The sequence below is a fragment of the Talpa europaea genome, assembly GCF_964194135.1.
Source record: "Talpa europaea genome assembly, chromosome: 12".
Classification (NCBI taxonomy): domain Eukaryota; kingdom Metazoa; phylum Chordata; class Mammalia; order Eulipotyphla; family Talpidae; genus Talpa; species Talpa europaea.
The window spans coordinates 82940812-82963210 of NC_140079.1; the positions used below are offsets into that span (position 1 = coordinate 82940812).

General features: G+C 47.6%; 1 protein-coding gene across 1 annotated transcript in view; it reads left to right on the forward strand.

Annotated features, from left to right (window-relative positions):
* Positions 1-18791, forward strand: part of FOXK1 (forkhead box K1) — a gene marked incomplete at both ends in the record, with an annotated part of 60254 nt that extends 41463 nt beyond the window's left edge. The window contains 8 exons of the mRNA XM_084251043.1: positions 481-666; positions 13313-13469; positions 14079-14225; positions 14890-15083; positions 15921-16087; positions 16192-16476; positions 17638-17862; positions 18505-18791. Coding sequence (XP_084107169.1) covers positions 481-666; positions 13313-13469; positions 14079-14225; positions 14890-15083; positions 15921-16087; positions 16192-16476; positions 17638-17862; positions 18505-18791 — 1648 coding nt within the window. The remainder of the gene's footprint in view (positions 1-480; positions 667-13312; positions 13470-14078; positions 14226-14889; positions 15084-15920; positions 16088-16191; positions 16477-17637; positions 17863-18504) is intronic.
* Positions 18792-22399: the final 3608 nt, after the last annotated feature.

A 22399-nucleotide genomic window follows, 5' to 3' on the forward strand; every position in this document is an offset into this window, starting at 1 on the left:
TGGGAAAATGACAAACATTTCTTTAACTGTGTCTCATAAAAGAAGAAAATTGTAGTGTGCATTTAAATTGCCTTGGATGGCACTGCCAGAATCCATAGGGGTGGCATTAACCACACACTGTAGGTGCCCCCCCCACCCCCATCTGTGCTCTTTAAACACAGACAGGAGTGACTAAGTCGCCTGCTGCCCTGAGACTTTGTGACAGTTACACTGTGGAAACCTTAACTGCTGTAGTAAATGACATCATAGCTATTCATCTGTGGATGACATGTCCCTCCTTCACATGTATGGTGCAAGGAAACTAATATTGGTATTAATACTCAAACAAAAGCATGAAAGACACCATTGGGCATATGTGACCCACTGTTATGATGAGAGCTTTGTTACATACCTTACTGTTACCTGATGAACTGGAACCTTTCTGTGCTGTCTTTGCTTTCTCCTCCTGTGTCTCACATGCTGCTTTTCCTTTCGCCACAGGTGCACTTTCCGGTTCCCCAGTACAGCCATCAAGATACAATTCACATCACTGCTGCAACAGGAAGAGGCCCCGGCATCACCCCTCCGGCCACTGTACCCTCAGATCTCCCCTCTGAAGATCCATATTCCGGAGCCGGACCTCCGGAGTTTGGTCAGCCCCGTCCCATCCCCAACCGGCACCATCAGGTAAGCCGCCTCCACGCACTGAACACGTGGTTTCCTCTGAAACCCGAGGACCTTCTGCTCTGTTTTTCTCAGAAAAAGGAAAATGATAGCGATGTTCTACATTTTCTACAGTATTGGGTATGACTCTGGATGTCTGCCTGCGAATGGGAATTTTGAGACTATTTGGAATGTATCAGGGGATTTGACTACTTAAATTTTCTGAAGGATTCTCTTACAAAAGTAAGGAATCACTTAATCACTTTTCCTGTTTGAAGTGTGGCCTATTAGCCAGTGCAGGTATGATTTTTTAAAGACATTGAAAAGGACTTGGTGAACTTTGTTTTCTATTTGTGGAAATTCTTTGCAAAGTTTTAGAAATTTTGTAGATGTTGAGAAAGTAAAATTTTTTCCTCCTTGGCATATTATAAAATAAGCCCTTGGGAGAAAGCTTAAGGGTGAAACTGGGTGATTTCTACCTGTGAATAGAAACACAGTAGAAAGAAGCTCATTTCTCTGTGATGATACAATGAATAGTAACTTGTTGGGAATGTAATGTGTGCCAGGCCCTGTGCTGAGTACAATACAGTATGACTATTTAGTCCTTACAGCTTTATGACAGACTTCTTTCTTAAGCTCTTTGCAGATTTCTAACACAAACTCTGTTCTAAAACCCAAAATTCAGCATGTGAGCTCACTGTTCTTAACTTCCAGTGAATTAAATCTCACACGTGGATACTCAGTTCTTGATGAATGTTCTGTAATGGCGCTCTTACATAAATCCACCCCTTATCAATGGCTTTGCTATCCAGTTTCAGTTACCGGGGTCAGCTGTGGTCCAGAATTATGATGTGCAATAATATATTTTGAGAGAGAGCCCACTTTAACTTTTATTATAGTATATTGTTATAATTGTTGTATTTTATTATGTTATTGTTCTCTTACTGTGCCTAGTTTATAGATTAAGCTTTATCATGGTGTCTATGAATAGGAGGAAAACATATATGTGCAGAATTCAGTACTACCCTTAGCTTCAGGCATTCTCTGGGGGTCTTGGATGGTATCCCCCATGAGTGAGGGAGGACTGCTGTCCTCTTATGTGTATAATTTATACATATTTGTAGGAAAATATTGCAACCACTCTGGAAACAGTCTGACAGTTACTCAGAAGGTTAAACAGAGGGTGGTCACATGACCCAACAGCTCCCTGGGTCCTGAGGTCCACCCAGAACTTGTACACCAGGTTCATGACAGCTCGAGTAGAAATGGCTTACATGTTTTCACTGAGTGAAGGAATAAATAAAATGTATGTCCCTACAATGGAATATTATTTGACCATAACAGAGAACAAATTTACTAGTATGCACTACAATGTAGATGAACCTTGAAAACATATAAAGTGAAATAAGCCAGAAACAAAAGACATCTATTGTGTTACTCTATTGACATGAAATGTCCAGAAACTAACAAGTATCTGGCTCCCTTTTGGTTTGTGAAGATGTTCTGGAATTAGATGGTGATGGCTATACAACTGGGTGAACATACCAAAAAGCATTAAATTGTACATTTAAATGGTGAATTGTACCGTATGTGGATTACATCTCAATGACAACTACCATGTACGGACACCTTTATCCAGTGGCATCTTAGAGCAGCCGCAGGAACGTTATAAGGTGTTTCCCACACTGCTGGGAGCTGAGAGCCCTAAGAGGCACAGCATGTGCTGTTTAAGCAGGCAGTGAAAATCAAAGCACGCGGTCACCCTTACAGGCTTGGGATTATTAATAATCAGTTTATAATCCAGCCAAATAAGTGCTTTTTAAGAATAATGTTTTGGTTGGTACCTGGAGGGCTTCATAAAATAAACATATTTCCCACTAATACTCCAAATACAAACAGTGGCCAGCTGGTTAAGATATTCAAGCAAAGCTTTGAGTATTAAAGTGGCTTTTGTGTTAGAAGGGAGGCAGTGGTAAAGGATTAAACAGAAATTTTTTTACTAAGCAGAAGAGCAGGTGTGGGCTGGAGCTGTTCTGAGAAGTCGCCTTGGTGTGGCAGAGTCTGAGCGGAGGCGGTCTCTGGGTTTATATTTAACCAGCTCTTCTGGCTGGAGCTGGGCTGGTGGGGGGTGGCACTGTCCCCACCCTCCTGTCTCGCTGGATCCTTTTCCTGGAGCCTGTCCCAGAGGGACTGGGTTCTTGTCACCACCCAATTCGCTCACTGGTAGAATATTTTCAGAAAAAGTTGTAGCTGTGGACTGACTTTCTCACTGTTTGGCCTTTAATTGTCATTGAACAAGGATTTCTGTTTACATCCGTTTATCTTAGCACTGCGGAATCAGTTGAGTGTTTGGAAACCTCAGAAGCCTTTGAGGTTTTGCTTGCCAAGTTCCTTCTCTGTCTAGGGGTGGAGCCGACATGTTTACAAACATCCTTGGCCGCCCTTCCTCCCCTGTACCCTCCCCTGGAGACCCTGGGAAGGCCCTGTGTCCATCTCTCAAGGTACAAGGGGGACTCTAGGGAAGCAGGCTTGTGGGCGGGCCCTGGCAGCTGAGCAGGCTGCTCCCAGAGCTGCTGCTGAGCCCAGGCCTCCGCTCCTCCCTAGTCTGCTTCCTAATTTGGTGTGCCTGTGCCTCAGCCTCCCCATTGGCCAGGTGGCTGCAGATTGGAGGCCTAGCTGGAGCTGGCTTTCTCCAGCTAGGGGCCTCTCTCCACTCCCAGATTTTAGGTGTGGCCAGTACCTGTTGGAACAGACAAACTGTGGCCCCGCCTTCACCCTCCTGACCTGTCCCCCTTCCTTTCTGTTTCATCTTTTTTGTGTGGGTGGGTGTGGGTTTTTTCTTTTTCTTTTTTAACTTTCCCTGAAGTACTCCACCCAGAAAAATGAATGAACTGTCTTTGAAATGAATTCGGCTATCTTCAGCAGTGTTTGTTGACCTTTTTCATCTTGCAAGGTGGTGTTTTTAGGAAAAAAGACATTGGTTAATTATTTTCTGGATTTTACAAAACAAACCAGTCTAAAAAGTGCTCTTAGAGCTAGAGTTTTAAGGAAACTACTGAAAGTAAGCGAAAGGCACAGTACAGTTACTGATTTTTACTTGTAAAAGCAAGATTTTAGAAGCTATTTCATTTTTTGACTTTCCCAATGGAGAGATCAAAGATGAAAGTTATTTGTGAACTTGGCAAAGATTAACAAAATATTCCAAAAATGAAGCACCTGTCTTCAAAATCGAAACCACTTTTAACCTTGAGGCACAATTCCACTTTATTGCCGGGTCAAATTCAGCCCTAACGCAGTTGGTGTTGCTATCTTATGCACATGGAAGCCATTATGTCTGCATTAGAAGTGCTGCTGTTTCTCTAGCAAACTTTGCCTCCTGTCTTCAGAGTGATTGTCCTGCTTGAAGATTTCCAGCCACAGTCTTTCCTGAGTTCCCATCCCCCTGGAAAGAGGAGCCTAGTTCTCAAGATTCAGTCTTCCTTCTAAGGTCCTGGCCCCACTGGGTGAGACTCATCATTTGTGGGTTTTCCAGGGCATTTTCCTTTCCTTACCATTATCAGTGCAACCCCCCCACACACACACACACACCCCTTGTCCCTTATCCACCTGAAAACCCAAGAGAAATAAAATTGGTTCATCCACACAGAAAAGTAGGCCCTTGTGTTCCTTGTTCTTATTCCTTCTGCATGAGTCCAGCCTCCAAAATGATTGAGAGAAAGTTGAGTGAAGCTTGGCGCTGAAGCTCTGGCCTCTGGCCATTTCCTGGTTCTCAGAGGCCTCACAAACCCTTTGCAGCCTCGAGTTTAATGCTTTTTTGGTGTACCTTCTGGGTGTGTGCATACCCGCCCTGTTGTGCTGCCCTCCCCAGATTCCACACTAAGGGATTCTAAGGATAGAAAGGGCCTGGAGGACATGGAGTTGAGGGAGGTGTGGAGGTTACCCTCCCATTAATTCTGTGGGCCTACTCCTCAGAGTGAGCACCCACCTGGGTAAGTCTGTGCTGAAGAATAGCTTAGGCCCATTTGCTGATGATTTTTCACTAGGCAGGCATTTCAGAAACAAGTTAATATTTTATAATAGCATCTATGATTTTAGAGTGCTGAATTTATCTTAAGGGAAACAATTTTTAAAGTCTAAGAAACTGACCTCTGTAAAATATCTTTCCCTATTCTTTCATTGTTTTCAGCTTACAGAAGTGCTGTACTATACATTATCTAAAATTCAGACATTTCAGAAAATGAACCCCCACTCCCCCCCATGACATTCCCAATATATGTCCATGTGGTGCATCTCTCTGAACATTGGGTAGTTTGCCCACTGTGCATTGTTATTTGTTACTCCTTCCCCCAGAAGATCCTATAGAATTCATTTTGTTCTATAACTTGATCACACTGTGTCTTTTGGCACCTTTCCATGTCATCACATTTTTTGTGACTGCTCAGTGATCTGTCTCATGGACACACCATGATGCTCACCAGTGCCCTGGAGAGGGGTGTGGCTGTATCTCCTTCCTTACTCTAGGAGCTGTTTGTCGATGCCCTGCTTGCCACCAGCAACATGTCAGTAGTCTTTACTTCCCTTTCTGAAATGTCTAAACATTTAGTACTGAGGCTATAGAATTGTCAAATTTGGTGGGGCTTTTGGTTCACAATATACTCTTGATGGTCATGAGCTACATGATTTTAAGAACAATAAAAGAAACTATTTCTGACATTCATGTCAGGCCTGTGCTGAGAGTGGACACACAGGAGTGAGTCTGCGAGGCTGCTGTCCCTACTTTGCAAACATGAGACTCAAAGAAAATAATCCTACCCAGTAGATGATGGAGAGCAATTGAGTGTATGTTCAGTGAGTGCCCACAAGGGAGAAGCAGTACTGATTTACTTCATTTGTGTTTTCTAAAAGTTATTTTTTTAATCAAAGTAAAATGCACATATATGAGAATTAAAATTAAAAAATGTTTACAAGTAAAAAGCAGTCCCCTAGCCACACCCACCCTGCCAGTCACTGGAGACATCCCTCCAGCTTCTAACCTATCTTCTGGCAGCCAACTGCATGCCTACCCGACCTCCTGTACCTATGTGACTACCTCCTGGTGTCCCACTCTTAGCTATGTATTGACTTCCTTTATGGAAATGAAGAATATAGTTTTTCTTCCCTTTACCACCCTCCCAATAAAATATGTTGGAACAATCGGCTTAACTAGTGTTAGCATTTTCTTTATTATAACTGGTGGTAGTTACAGTGTTCAGATATTTCTTTACCTGTGCAGGCTCCTCAGAGATACTGCAGGTCCAGGCTACCACAATAAAATGGATCTCATGTTGAAACAAGTCATGCAAAATTTTTGTTTTCCCAGTGCATGTGGAAGTTGTGTTTACATTGTAGCCTATTAAATGTGCAATAGAATTGTGTCTGAAAAAGCAATGCACATGAAAAGAATTATTTTGCTAAAAACTGCTAACCATCATCTGAGACCTCAGCACATTGTCTTTGCCAGTGGAGGGTTTTGCCTTGATGTTGATGGCTCTTGACTGGTAGGGATGACAATTGCTGAAGGTAGGGCAATTTCTTAAAATAATCTGATAGTAACGTTTGTCTCATTATTGACTGTTTCCTGAAAAGATTTCTCTGTAGCATGCAAAGCTATTTGATAGCATTTTACCCATAATAGATTTACTCACATAGCAGAACATCTTTCGAAATTAGAATCATTCCTCCTAAATGTTGCCAGTGCTTTATCCACAGAAAGTCAGTCATCCAGAGAGTTGGGATCATCTTCCTCCAACCCCCTGGAAAGGGTATTTTGTTGACCTACCATGAATCATGGATGTTCTTACCGGCATCTTGAACGGTGAATCCTTTCCACAGGGTTTTCAATTGACTTTGCCCACAACCATTAGAGGAATTACTGTCTGTGGTAGCTGTATCCTTACCGAATGTATTTCTTTAATAAGAGTTGAAAGTCAAAATGCCTCATTGATCCGTTGGGCTACAAAATAGATGTTACATTAACAGGCATGAAAACAACATTCCTCTCCTGTACATCTCTGTCAGAGCTCTTGGGTAACCAGGTATGTTTCAGTAAGAAGTATTATCTTCAAAGGAATCTTTAATCTTTTTTTTTTCTGAGCAGTCGCAATAGTGGGCTTAGACTATTTATTAAACCACGTTGTAAATAGATGTGCTGTCATCCTGACTTGCTTCTTCCATTTATAGAGCACAAGCATCATCATTCTTAAGGGCCCTGTGATTTTCAAAATGGTAAATGAGCATTGACTTGAACTTAAAAGATTTCTCTGTAGTATGCATTAGTCCCTAACAAGAGATTCAGCTTCTCCTTTGAAGCTTTGAGGTCATCTCTTGACTTCTCTCTAGCTATGAAAGGTCTTCATGGCATCTTTCCCAACAAAAGGCTGCTTCCTCTGCATTGAAAATCTATTGCCACCTTTATTAATACTTGCTGCAGCTTCTATATCAGTTCTTGTTTCTTTTCCTTGCAGTTCTTGTTTCTTTACCTTTTATGTTATGGAGACCGACTTCTTTCCTTAAATTTCATGAACAAACCTCTGCTCGCTTCCAACTATTATTCTGAAATTTCCCATCTCTCTCTGCCTTCATAGGATTGAAGAGATTTCGGGCCTTGCTCTGGTTTAGACTTTGTGGGGTTGTTGTAGCTGGTTTGATCCAAGCCACTCAGACTTTCTCCATATCAGCAATTAGACTGTTTGCTTTTTTATCATTCATTTGTTGACCAAGGTAGTACCTTTAATTTCCTTCAAGAGCATTTTTGCATTTATTGTTTGGTCCAAGAGGCCTGGCTTTCAGCCTATCCGTGCTTTTCAGTGTGTTAAGCTTAATCATTTCTAGCTTTAGATTTAGAATTAGAGCTGTGTAACTCTTCCTTTAGTTGAACACTTAGAGGCCATTGTAGAATTATTAATTGACCCAATTTCAATATTGTTGTGTCTTAGGGGCTAGGGAGGCTTGAGGGGAGGGAGAAATGGGGAGTGATTGGTGGATGAAATAGTCAGAATACATTTATTACGTTCAGCATTATATATGGGTGTGGTCCATGGCACCCCAAAACAATTATGATAGTAACATCGAAGATACAGCTCACCTCCATATATGATAATTATATAAAGGTTTGAAACGTGACCAAGATGTGACCCAAAGATACAAAGCGAGCACATGTGCCAATATGGTACAAACTTTCTATTTGTAAAAACAAAGCAAAACTGCCATAGCTGCAGAGTGCAATAAACAAGGTATGCCTATACTTGGAGAGTCACCCACCTCTTCTGTGTCTGCTTAGATCTCTGGGTACCTGTGATCTCCTGCCCACTGTGGGCGTCCATTCTTCCCATTTATGTCCATCACTGAAATTTGCTGGGAAGACCTTCCTCTGGGACCTGGACATCCTCCTGCCTGAATCTGGGCACCTCCAACCCCGGACGTTCTTCCTAATCATCCTGAGACACTTCCTAATCATCCACTTTCCTGTGCTTCCCTTTCTCCATTTGCCCAGTTGATCTGTGGTAGAACATTCTCAAGTCACTTCCTAGGGAAAGTACAGAGGTGACTTTTTAAAAAGATCTTACATGCCTAGAAACTGTCGCCATTCTCCATTCACACAGTAGATGGTTCTACTGAAGAATTTACCTAGAGAATTCTAGCTTGAAAACCTTCTTCCCTCAGAACTTCCACTGCTTTCTGACTTCTGGCATTGGTGTGGAGACATTGGATGCTACCCTGACTTCCAGCCCTTCTGTACTTGGTGGTTCCTCTGAAGCTCTTTGATCTCCCCCCAGCATACTGCCCGTCTCAGCGATGCGCTGGAGAGATGCTTGTGTTGTTCTTGGCTGGGCATTTAATTGCGGCCCTTTTCATCTGAAGACTCGCTTCCTCCCATTCTGGAAAATAATCATATCTGTGAAAATTCCCCCCACCCCCACCCCACATGCTCTTGTTGTTTCCTCTCCTCTTCTCTCCTTTGTCCATCACCTTCTCTTGTCTGCTTTCTGGGAGATTTTCTCCAGCCTTTCCTGCTACCCTTTGTTGAACTTTCATTTCTCCACTTTTTAAATTTTTGAGAGCATTTTCTTGTTTGTTAAATAGCCTGTTAATAGTATTTTCATTCCCTCATAGTACATAATCTCTTTGGGGATGCCAGTCATGTTTTGTTTGCCAGTCTTAGCTTCTGCCTGGCTTGTGATGCCGCCCCGAGCCTGTGTTCTTGGTTTTCTGTTTTGTACTGTGCCGTAGATGGTGTCAAGCAACAGGTATGCCTGCTGGCTGTTAATACTGACAGTGAGGTATGACACTCACAAAGGCTGGGGAAAACGAGCCTCTAATTTTATTAAAATAATGTTTTGAATAAGAAATTCAATATACTTTAATTGAGACATTTATTTTCTAGACTAAAAAGGTCCTGATTTTCAAAAGAAATTAAAGAGACATAAATGAAAAACAGAATTACCACTTTACCTCTGTGTAGTCATCAAAACTGATCTTCTGCCTGAAAAGTCTCAGCTCAATGGCCATCCCATCAAGGAACTAATTATATTTTTAATTGAAAAATAATCTAATTATAATCTCAATGATACCTTAGGGGGAAAAAAGACTGTAATACCACAAAGCCTCTTGGATGGTCTCTAGGGTGGTGGTATGGGACAAGAGCTCAGGGAGGCTGCTTTGGTGGGGGGAGGGCATGCAGCATAGGACGCCTCCCCCAAACCCCCAGCCTCCTGGCCTCAAGGTGAGAACTTGCCTTGCCTTGTTTTCATGGTCCTCGGTCCCCTGAAGGGTCCTCTGGCTTCTCCAGGTGACACCTAGGAGGGGGCTGTGTCATTGGCAGCACTGCCTCCACACGTGGGCTCTCTGGGTCCCACTGTAATGCCTGGAGCCTCAAGACCTGCTTTTCCGGGAGGCTGGCATGGGAGGAGAATGGCCAGATGGCTGCTCACCACCCAGAGCAGAACCAGGCCTGCCAGGGTCTGAGCAGGTGTCTAGGGCCCAGCAGGGATGGGGTGGCAAGAGGGTGGCAGTGGGGCAGCCTGGAAAAGGCTGGTGGCAGCTCCAGGTGCAGTGGCTTTGGACCTCTGTCAGATATATTTCTCTCAGCCTGAATTCCTGCCATCATCGTAGACCTGGAAATACCCCTTCCTGTCAGGCTGCTCATTTATTTTCCTTCTTTGTACACATAGGCTGTGGTGTGATTGACAACTGTGTCTTAGGCACTCAAAGCAGTGACCTTCTATACCTGGGCTGTCAGAGGGTTGGCATGGGGTCTGCCTGGTGAGAGCATCCCAACCCAGAGTGCTGCTAGCAGGACAGGCCAGCAGTGCCAGAAGTAGTCCTCAGGATCTGGAGTCTCTTGCCTAAAACAGAAATGTGACTTAGAAATTGTTTTTCCATAAAAGGGGGAATGCAGTGATAAATGAACCACAGTGCACGTTCTTCATTTCCACTTTCATCTGAAACCTGGAAGAATAGCATTTGTTTCATATGACACCTGGAAGGCCATCCCCAAATTCAGACTTCTCATGTGCTGGGCCCTTGGGGACCCCTGGAGTGGTCTTCATTTCCTCATTAAATCTGACATCCCATCTGGTCCCTGGTGTTCTCACCATTTCCTCAAGAAAGATTCCTATCTATGCACTGTAGGAAGTTTTCTCAGTTTTCCTGTCAGGAAGCTTTAGGTAGAGCAGGATGAAGCGCTGGTGTTAGACACAGAAGTCTTGGTCAGTCTCTCTGGGGCGGGAGCCCTGGTCCAGATTCCAGCCCATGGCCTATCTGTGAGTTGAGTGTTTGTGCCCCTAACTTGTCCCAAGCCTGCAGACACTTCTGTCCTGCCCTGTGGATGAAGCTTTGGACCAGGGCTCGGGTGCCAGGCACAGACCTTACTGAATGGTAGGTGAGAAGCTGGCCACTCAGAGGGTCTGCTGGGCCAGGCTGGTAGGACATGTGCTGGAACTGCCCCAGGAAGCCTCTCAAAAAGGGTTTGTCCACAGAGTTGGCCAAACCGTGGAAGGAGGCACAGAGGCTACCTGACTCTTCTCCTGCTGCTGAGCCTGTTTTTTAATGTAAACTTTCTATTCTTTTTTATTTTTTTTTAAGATTTATTTATTTATGCACACAAGGCCTCCCCTGGTGGCACAGTGGTTGAGCACTGGGCTGCAAAGCTGTCCGCAGCCTCTGCAGTGCCGGTTTGATACCCGTCCACCGGCGAGGGTCCCACATGGAGCACAGACCTCTCCTGCTGTGCCCCTCTGCCTGTTCTGTTCCCCGCTCTGGCTCTGCTGAATTCTTTCATCCTACCGCGCTTCTGACTATACCCAGTGCTTGTATAAATAATTAATTAATTGATTAATTAATTTAAAATGTTTATGCATACAAGAGCTGGGGTACAGGCCAGAGATGCAGGGGGTGAGAGGATTCACCAGAGACAGAGTGAGGAGCAGAATAGGGAGATGGACCGAAGTACACTGCTGAGGGAAGCAGCGGGCAAAACAGGAGAGGTCTGCTGTGCCATGTGGGTTGCTCCCTGGTCGGCCAGGGATCGAACTCGTGCTGCGGAGGCTGCGGATTGCTTCACAGTGCGGTGCTTAACTCCTTGCACCACCAGGGAGGCCCAAATTTTCTATTTTTTTAAACAGAATAATGATCTGAATATGGGTAGCGTGGCCCAAGTGCCTACAGGCAGGGATTACTGGTGTCATCTCTGGTGAGGGTAAGGTACCCGTCAGCATCATTAGGGTCAAGGAGAGCCACTTGCCACATGGCTGGACATTAGGTTTTTTCCAGCTGAGTGCGTCCCTCCCTGGGCCACACAGCTGGCGGGGCTTTCCTAACCTGTCACCAGGAGAGTGAGGCGTGATATTTTGGTCGACTTGCATTGTGTCTGGAAGGGTGTTGCAGTGTCTGGGACTAGATGCTATTGAGCAGCAGCATCTCCAGCAGCCATGCTGTTTGGCAAGATGCTGCGCAGAGAACCTTCAGGAAGAGCCCTCATATTAGGGTGGCTTGTCCATTGAACCACAGCTTCGTGCTGTCTCCTGTGGCACTTGGCGCCCCATGGATGCACTTAAAACCAGATATTGAGTTTGTGAATGTGTTACTGCCAAGATCCTCCTTCTGCACATCTTACTTTAAGCTTGGGTATTTATCTGGTTCTGAATAAAATTCACAAAGGCAGCTTTTATTGCTTCCTGCCTTCAACAGGCTTCTTTATGGTTGTTGATTAAAGTTTCTGCATTCACAGGACTTACCTAGCTCTACCATATTTGAGGAACCTAGTGGACAAAAGAATAAGAATTCCTATATAAGAACCCTTAAAATTCTATTTGACTTACATGGGTTCATTACTGACAAGTGATAATGACCTGGAGTTGAGTTGACCGTCAGTTGCCAAGTTGTTCTCAGTTACAGTATTTTATTTTTCATTGATCCCTTCCTCCCTTCAATAACATTTCTTGAGCACCTTCAAGTGTTATAGATAGGCCCCCACCTCCACCCCGTCTGAGGGGGACAACTATGTGAACCAGTAATTACTATTATGGGGCTCACAGAGGAAGAAGTTTCTGGCTAGTGTGTCAGGAGAGTGGCACAAAAGAGGTGGTAGCCTCTGAGCTGGTGTCTCAGGACTTGAGAGCATTTTTAGTATTTGGACTGCAGGGAATGACCCAGTGGCAAAAGAAATCTTTTCAAGATAGGAGGGAGCACGCATGTGTGAGCATCTTCTTGATGGTTCTGGGAGGTGTGACCTTGGAAGAGCTGGCCCCTGGTCCTGGTGAGGCTGGAGCAAGGCAGAGGAGAACCTGTGTTTCCCCGGAGGTGGGCAGGCACTCGGTGCAGCACAGAGTCTTCTACCGTGTTTTACCCACTTTTAGTGCTGTCTTTGGTTTTCTCTGAATATTCAGTCTTAGAAATAGTTTTCAGAATCAAAATGTTGATGTGGTTTGATACCAAAATCTACTTTGGCTAACTAGCCAAAGCCTGTCTGTCACTGTCGAGCTGAGTCCCTCACAGGTCTGATACAAGCGAGCGCAGGGTGAGCATTGGGTTTGAAATGGAACCAGCTCCAAGGAGCTAGATGTTTCTAGCCCTTGGATTTGGTTGCAGTTTCCAACTTGAATTGCACTGAATGCAGCCTAGAAGAGATGAACAAACGTGAGCCATTGCGAGTGAAGCAGTGGCTGTGGCCCAAGAGGACCATGAGGGCAGGTCCCTGGGGAGGCCAGTGTGCCACCCCAGCCCCCTCCAACACAGGAATAGGTTGGATTCCAGCAGGTACCTCACCTTCTACCAGCTGTGAGCATTCTCTGGATCCATGACTTTCCTGTCCTTTCCTCAGCACCGTCATGTGGCCAAGTGAGCACTAGACAGAAGTCCTGCCCCTGCCCGCAGGGACCACCAGGCCCAATACCAGTGAGCAGAAATGGCCACTCAAATAGATGGAGTTTGCTCCCTGGCTCTTGGTCTGACTCTGTCACTGCTGCTCTTTAGTTGCACTGTCTGTCCTCTGTCCAAGAGCTGGCGCAGCATGGTAATGAGGGGCAGTCTCGGGCTTCTGTCCCTGAGGCATCCAGCCAGGTCCTGGGATCCTGTTTCCTGCATACATTCTCCTTTGAGGACCATGAACTTACAGCATGTCTTCTCTCCACAGTGTTCCCAACTCCTGCCCGGCCAGTCCACGGGGAGCTGGATCCTCCGGCTACCGCTTTGTCCAGAATGTGACCTCAGACCTGCAGTTGGCAGCAGAATTCGCCGCCAAGGCTGCCTCAGAGCAGCAGGCAGACACGTCTGGAGGGGACAGCCCCAAGGTCTCAGCCCTTCTAGTGCATTTGACCCCTGAGGTTATCAGGCATAGGTGCAGCCAGGCCACACACAGGTGCCCCAGGGGCCACAGTGCGGTTGCCTGGGAGGCATGAAATGGCCCATTTTCATGGGCCTCTGGCCTCTGGCCAGCCTTGTTTCCTATCCAGATAGCACCGTGTGCACATGGGCATGTGCCAAGTCTAGGCGCTGTGGGCACACTCACTCCCGCTCCACACTTCGGACCCCTTCTCCTCATCCTGTCTACTGTTAGCAGAATAGCTTCCGAGCATTAATTGGAGTTTGTGAGACAAATGGCAGGTTCTTTCCTTACAATTTTATGTCTCATTAACTTTTTAAATCAACTTGTAGAGGAGATGAGACATTTCAGAATTAAATTATGATAACCTCATTTTTCCTTCCCATGAGGCAGAAATCGCCATTCCTGATTTAGTGCAGGTGCGGGGATAAAACAGGTAGAGGTCATGGGATGGACTGAATCAGACACGGAGAGCCTCGTGTCCTTATGGGAGGGTTGCTCTGTCAGGAGGTGACCTCTGGGCAGACAGGACTCAGATACGTTTCTCAGGCAAACTTCTGTTGCTTTTCCTCCCTAGGATGAATCAAAGCCGCCGTACTCATACGCTCAGCTGATTGTGCAGGCCATCTCCTCCGCACAGGACAGACAGCTAACACTAAGCGGCATCTATGCCCACATCACCAAGCATTACCCATATTACAGGACGGCTGACAAAGGCTGGCAGGTGAGGCTCCAGCTCCAGACACCTGGCTCTCAGGAAACTCAAACCTGACCTCTTCAACAAAGATAAACAGAGAGGCTTTCATTGCATTCCGTGGTGGATCTAAAGTGGGCTCCAGTCCAGTGAGTCTAAGTCGTCTCCCATTTTGGGGACCAGAAACATAAAGGTTGGCATATTTGCATCATGACATATCTGTGCTAACTGTGCATTATAATACTGTGCTGATTTGGAAAGGCACTGCATTCATTACTTACATGTATAAATTGTTTCGTCCTCATATAGGATCGCGAAACCTTTGTCTACAGCAGGCATAATGTGTCGTATGTGTATATTATCTCCATAGGAACTGTTACTTCCCATTTGCTGGGGTTTTTTCCAGTACAGGTTTGGTCTCAGCATATTCCTAGACCATGGGTTATCGTTCTGTTTTGCTTTTTTGTAAAGAATGGTGATGATACTATGTTGAATTTTGATGGGAAATCAGCCACAGTGCCTTGCTCTTCCACATTCAAACACAGTTAACTTGCCAACCTATGAAAAACCTTCCCTGGCATGAACACTGGGTCTTTCCCCTAGCTTTTACATCTTTTGTGTTCGGATTTGGAGTGCATTGGGATCAGTCTATTGGTTTGTTAAAGATTGGTGAATATCTGTGCTTTGCCTGCAGAATTCTATCCGACACAACCTCTCTTTGAACCGTTACTTTATTAAAGTCCCCCGTTCTCAGGAGGAACCTGGGAAGGGGTCTTTTTGGCGAATCGACCCTGCCTCAGAGGCCAAACTTGTGGAGCAGGCATTCCGAAAACGGAGACAGCGCGGTGTTTCCTGCTTCCGGACCCCTTTTGGACCTCTGTCATCACGGTAAGCCTCTGCTCTGCTCGCGCCCGCTGGAGGCTGGCCTCCCAGGACATCTACGTAAAACCCTTCACTTTTCTTGTCACGATAATCTCTCAGGACTGATAAATGTGTGAAATAGCAAGGTCAGGAAGCAGACTGCTGGCTGCTCTCTAACATATCCGTTCTTAGAAGCTGAAATGGGTCCCGTCTAGGAACAGCGTCTAAGACAGCGATGGGTGTAAGTGCTTACAGCTTACAGCACCTTCCTTGAAGCAGGCTGTGCCACAGGTTTGAGGGACCCAGTCAGTACGCGCCCTCTTCCCCGACGGAGCACTGCTGTGCCCAGGAAGGGATGGATGAGGAGGGAGACTGGGGCCCGGGTGAATGGTAACTAAAGAAGGGGCTTCTGTGGCTTACTGTCCATGTCAGAGGACTGTAGTGCTCCCAGACCTTGTATTGCCCTCTCAGTGCTAGATTCGTCCTAGGGGGACGTTTTTGGGTGTCCTACAAAAGTATGTTTTTTAACATACAGGCCACTTTGGTGGGGGACTAACTGGTCCCTCTCAGGAAGTAAATGCTCCACGTGGGATGGCAGCTCTGGTGGGGAAGCCATAATGATGCAGGCCATTGTTTGGTGGGGTTTTATCTGTTAGGCTTGTGCTACATTTATTGGGTGGTAAGTTGAGGCAGTGGGAATGTTCATGTTGGAAATTCCTCATGAGGACAGAGAGGCTTCAGGAAAGGTTGGGCAGAGGTGACATGTGGGGCATGGGCAGTAATATGTTTCATGTTTGTTAAACACTCTTTTCATTTATTACATTTACTTACTACCATGGCCATTTTTCTCCCTTTTCTGTGTAGGAGTGCTCCAGCCTCACCCACTCACCCTGGGCTAATGTCCCCTCGTTCTAGTGGCCTGCAGACTCCAGAGTGCCTGTCTCGGGAGGGCTCACCCATTCCACATGACCCTGACTTTGGGTCAAAGTTAGCTTCTGTTCCAGAGTATCGCTATTCCCAAAGTGCACCTGGTAAGAAGGCTTTTTCTCTTACGGCTGTGGCAGAATTCAGAACTGTGCCAGAAGGAGATGTCCGAGTCACCATTGACCTGCTCCTTCCTTGCTCCTCTGTGCAGGCTCTCCCGTCAGTGCCCAGCCAGTGATCATGGCTGTGCCTCCCCGACCTCCCAGTTTAGTGGCCAAGCCCGTTGCCTACATGCCTGCCTCAATAGTGACAGCTCAGCAGCCCTCTGGCCACGCCATCCACGTGGTGCAGCAGGCCCCACCTGTCACCATGCTCAGGGTGGTCACCACCTCCGCCAGCTCTGCCAACGGATACATCCTCGCCAGCCAGGCTTCAGCAGGGGGCACCCACGAAGCAGCAGGCACAGCCGTGTTGGACCTGGGCAGTGAGGCCAGAGGTAACGTAGCCCTTCATTCACCTGGCTGCGACTTAGTCAGCTGTCATTGGTCTCCTAGAAGGTAGAGCATCAGCCTGGGCTTCAGGGCCTCAGAGCCAAGCCAGGGACACAGGCTGTCTCTGAAACTGATGGTTCTCAGGCTCTGCCTCTCCCTGCTGCTTGTTGTTGGGGGAGTATGTCCTTCTAAATTAGCACTAATTATCCCTGAAACGTGTTTCTCCTTGTGTAATGTGCCTTAGGATGCACAGAGCCTTCAAGGTGACATTGAATTAGGTGTGGGGCCTTCCTAGAATTGGAATCAGGAAGATGATTCCTCTAGAGCCTGGAGGAGTCCTTAGAAGTGACTTAAAGTCAAAAATAGTTACAAAATCCTAAATTAGAAATCCAAATCCCAAGGAATGAATAGAGTAAATATTCAGTATGCAACTCATGGTATAAAAGGCCTTTCCTCACAGGAGTACTTTCAAATAGCATCTCCTGCGTGCTATTGGCCACTGTTAAAGGATCTCAGCAGAATGTCTTATTTTAATTCTGTCATAATGACAAATGCTTTTGGTGAAAGAAGGCTAAGTTAAGGCTCCAAACACAAATTATTTCATTCCAAATGATGCATTTTCTTTCTCAGATTAAATTTGGGTTTGTTGGGACCTCCCTGATGGCGCAAGGGGTTAAGTCTCAGTGCTATCAAGCTATCTGCAGCCACTGCAGCATGAATCCAATCCCCGGCCAGGGAGCTGACCCACATGGCACGGCAGACCTCTCCTGTCTCTCCCACTGCTCCCCTCAGCAGTGTATTTCGGTCAATCTACCTGTTCTGCTCCCCACTCTGTCTCTAGCGAATCTTCTCAGCTCCAGCACCTCTGGCCTACACACCCCAGCTCTCATATGTATAAATAAATAAAATAAATCTTTTAAAAAATAAGTTGGGGTTTGTTGAAGTTCAAGGTTTAAAATAATTTGTTCTAAGGTTCTGTTAGTCATTTTTATTCTTATTTCAAAACATATTTCATCAGGGGGAATTTTTCTTTTGAGAACCAAAGCTTTTTCCCAGTGTCAGTGCTTAAAAAATACCACAGTTCACTTAGTCCCCGGTAACAGACTTAATGGCAGTGGATGGCTGCTACAGGCCAAGTGTGGTTGTGATACATTTCTGTCCTGCAGGCTTGGAAGAGAAAACCACGATTGCATTCGCCACCATCCCTGCCACCAGCCGGGTTATCCAGACAGTGGCCAGCCAGATGGCCCCAGGAGTCCCCGGACACACAGTCACCATTCTGCAACCAGCCACCCCAGTGACCATCGGGCAGCACCATCTTCCAGTCCGGGCCGTCACGCAGAATGGGAAGCACGCCGTCCCCACTAACAGTTTAGCCGGCAGCGCTTACGGTGAGGCCCTACCGTCCTCAGCTCCCTCTTCTTTAGCTCTGTAGTTAAGTTGGGCTTGGTGCAACATGAAAATGGTCTTCCGTAAAATGTAATACCAGTCAGTGTGTTGAGCTGCTGTGCACCAGGCACTGATGACACTAAGAAAAAGCAAAATCTTCATGTCTCAGATCAGAGAGTGAAGTGAAATAGACAGCACATGTGGGCATAAGGAAAGCATGGACCAGGCATGGGTTTTTCATGGGATGGGTTTCAATTTAATGTGGGATGGCTCAGCGCAGGCGCCACTTGGTATTCCTGCAGCAGGTAAGGGAGGGAGCCCGCAGGGTATTTGGAGGGCTCCAGACACGAAAAAAAGCAATCATATCAGGGGCCTCGAAGCTGTCACATATCCAGCAATTAAAGGAAACCAGGGACGGAACCCCCTCTGGCAGAGGGGAGCCAGGGTCAGGGAAGGGACGGCTCACAGGAGTCACAGTCCATGAGGAAAGGCCTGGCCCGAGGTGAGGCTGACTGACTTTAGACAGGGGGCTGGATTCTTTGTCACTTCTTAGTTCTTACAGAGTGATTTTGACCTATTTTCAGAATAACCAGTGGGTATCTGGTTGATTTCCCAGTGTAAATCTCTTTTTCCTCTACTCCTAGCCCTCACCAGCCCCCTGCAGCTCCTTGCAGCCCAGGCTAGTTCATCCACTCCAGTGGTGGTCACCCGGGTGTGTGAGGTGGGGCCTGAGGAGCCAGCGGCAGCAGTAGCATCAGCAGTCACCACCACCACCACCCCAGCCACTGCCAGCACCACCTCCACCTCTGCCTCTTCCACCGGGGAGCCCGAGGTCAAGCGGTCCCGAGTGGAGGAGCCCAGTGGAACTGTGACCACGCAGTCTGGGGTAATCACAGCTGCTGGCCCGCAGGCTCCGGGCTCCGGGGAATGAAGTCACCTGCGTGTAGGTGGAGCAGGACGCATGCCGCAAGAATTCTGGAGCTGGATCGCAATGCTGACAGCGCTGCCGCTCCTGGATGTGGGGAGAAAACTCCACGCTGCGGAAGCACGGTGCCAAACAGACAGGATGGCCTCCATCTACCTGCACCTGGACACACTCATCCTCCTTTCCATTCTCTCTCCTGCCCCTGCTCTGGTTCCAAACAAAACATATAAACAAGTTCAGACAGCTGATTGTATGATTCTGGGAATTCTTTGTTTTTATTTCCTTCTCCCTTAGCACACCATCTTCTCTCCCCAGGCCTGTGTCAAGGGCATGGGAGAAGGTCTAGCAGCGTCTCAAGGAATGTATCACAGCAGACCTGGCCACACGCAGAGGCAAAAATCTGGAGCAGCCTGCTTCCCTGGGAGGACCGACAGACATACAGCCTGGGACACACGGGCCCTCCGCAAGAAAGGACAGGACCAGGGATAAATCCCCATTTGTGATCAATTTGAACAGGCCAGAGAAAGACAAGAACGGCCGAATTTCAGACTGTTTCATGGTGTTTTCTCCCTAAAAGTGACAGAAAATATTGGCATTAATCAGGGGAGGGGGGTTCAGTTTGGCTTTGCACCCCAAGCGTGTCTTGTTTAAATGTGGAGCCTGGGAGTCACATCAAACTGAGACAAAAAAAGGAATCATCTGTCTTGGGGGTTTTCATCTGTGGACGGTGTAACACGTTGGGTCTGGGATTCCTTCAAGAGTAAATCTGCCGCTCTGTCTGTTAACTTCAAGAAAGATTGACGGCTTGAGGCAGAAAACTGTGAAAGAGCAGCTGGGAGCCAGCGTCCCCCCTGCAGTGCTGGCTGTGCCCAGATTGCAGGGCCGTGGAACTGCAGGCTGGTGCTCCTGGTGGCTGAGGGTGGGCAGGGGGACCTTCACACCCATGTTTCTCCCAAAACAGTAGGACCTGCCCCATGTTCTCTGCTTCTGATGCCCTGGTGCCAGCATACCACTCTCGGGATCCGTGCTGAGTGTCAGCTGCTCATGCCGCTTTCTCATCTGGTTCGTTGTCTTCACCACCCAAAACCCATCTGCTGTTTTAAATTGGAACTAATTCTCCTGCCGGCAGCACCAGTGGCTCTGAGGTAGGTCAGCAGCAGCTGGGAGCAGGCTGTTCTCCCACCCCCAGCTCCTGCTGACTCTGTCGATCTTGTCTCCTGGGGTGGGGGGACCACCTTTGTGCACAGATGCCCAGCACCATCGGCAGCTGTCACCAGGCAAGAGGTGCATGGGACCATCTGATGTGCAGCCCAGGTTGGGGTCTCACTGCTCCTGGAGAACATTCTCAGGAAATGCTAAGATCACCTCTGTGAAGTTATGGCGCACCTGGCCGGAAGCCTGGGCATTGGTTTGGTGGTGGACACAACTAAAAACAGCAAGCTGCATGGAGCTCGAGAGTCATAGAGACAATGGTTTTAGCCTCTTACCAGCAAAGCTGCTTCCTCAACCCGAGGGAACCTCAGTCTCGGTAAAATCTGAGGGGAAGGGCACAGGCTGCAAGACCACCCTGGCCAACAGCACTAGCTCAAAACAGGGTGGGGGGCCTGGAAGTGAGGTCTGAGACAATCCAGGCCTGACTGACTCACGTGCAGAGGGACCTGGCTCTAGCCGGAGCTTGAAGAGCAGGGGTGCATGGTGAGCCATCTCACCACCACAGTTGTCCCCATGCCACTGTCATCTATCACTGCGGGCCAGAGTGGAACGTCCACTGGCATTCCTCCTACCTGCAGGGGGACGTTCCTATTCCGGTGTTCCCTAAGCCCCGCACCTGTCGTTTCTATGGCACTGAACTTTCAATGGGAAATAAGCTCTTTTCTGGAAGTCTATACCTGTTGCCTTGGGTGAAGTTTCAGAGAAAATGGGCCTGGATGACAATAGACTGGCCTGCCGTTCCGGGCATCATCAGCCACCGTCGGCAATGAGAGGTCACGCTCGGTTCCACATTTACTTTCTGTTATTTTCTATAACCGTTTCTTTGCGATGTGTCTGGTGTGTGCATGGCTGGGAGTGAGCGTGGGAGTGGTGCTGAGGTGGCACATGCAGCTGACCGTGAGTCTCCTCGCAAGGGTTCTGCCTCTGAGGGTCTGAAACTGGCCTTTCAGAGCTACTTGCCTGCCTCCCTTCCTCCCCAGGGCTGCGTGTGGTCTCCTCCGGGTGGGGGTTGGGGGGGTGGGGGGGCGGTGTGTGTGCTGTGGACCATCCCCACCGCCTAGGGAAAGCCAGTACCAATCTGTCTGATCTGACCCTTTGCTTTCCTGGAGATGTTTTGGTTTCTGTGTGTTCTCAGTGATGGTCCTGCTGTTTGTTCTGGCAGTGATCCAAGCAGAAGGGAGTGGAAGATGTGGGTGAATGGAACTGGAAGCAGAGGACAAACATTGATGGGGTGGCATTCTTCCCAGCGGAGAGCTGCTTCGGGGACTGAGGAGGGACTTGTGGGGAAGCTCAGATTAAGCAGGCAGGGTGTGGAGAGCTGGGCCTTGAGGGACTACCACTCTGGGTTTACAGTCAGCTTCTTGATGGGTTTTGGTCCCGTGACTGGGCAGCTTTCCCAGCTTGTGCCAGAACTTATCCTGAGATTGGTAGCCAGAGGCCCAGGAATGAGCTGTACCCAGGGAGATGCACATAGTAGCCAGATCACCCAGTCCCCTCAGAGCTGACCACAGACAGTCTCCATGGAAGCAAGAACACTAGGCCAGAAACTACCAGAACAGTGGCCTTACAGTCTGGGGGTCCTGTAAACGCTGCAAGTATAGATTGCAGAGGGTAGCTGACCCCAGGTCAGGAGTGAAAATTCAGCCTCAGGAGTGTCATTCAGCCTCAGGTGTCTGAGAACCTTCTCTTTGGTCCCCTGGGGTTTGGCCTCTAGTGTGGTCTTCATGAAGAGATTAGCAGGTGGTAGCTCTGGGAAGGTCTGGTTTCCTGCCTGGTTCTAACGCAGGGCATAAGCCCTGTTGCCACAGCTGTTCCCCTCCATCAGCTCCCTGATCCTCCCATAGAGCATCCATTTCTCTACCTGCCTCCTGGACAGATCATCAGACTCTCCAGCACCAAATACAGAAATATACTCTGCAGAGGAAGAAGGTCACAGAGATACTTGTTTTTAAACAGTTGAGCATTTCCCAAGAAACGTTGAATGTGAGTGGAGTTGTGCCCAGGAGCTTGCTGGCTGCCAGGGCTGAGGTGACTTGGTGGCACTTTTCAACTGCACTGACAGAGCTGGCAGGGCTTCTGATGCCCCAGGGGGCCAGTAAGTATGGGTCATCAGCTCTCTGCTGAAGCTCTTAGATGACACTGGCCTTTGTTGAGGGCAGCTAATGCAGCACCTTTGAAGGACTTAGACTATTCTTAAACCTATAAAGATTATACAACTTAAATCCCTGTATGAAGGTAGTTCTGTACCAGAGTGGCTCCCTCGACCCAGGCTGCAGTCCCCTCAGACGCACTCATTTTAGAAGTGCTCCTCTCCTCTGGTCTGGTCTAGGCTTGCGGCATGGAGAGGGTGAGGCTGGTGCTGTGAAGACAGAGACCGGAACCAAGTGCAGGCGCTCATGGCC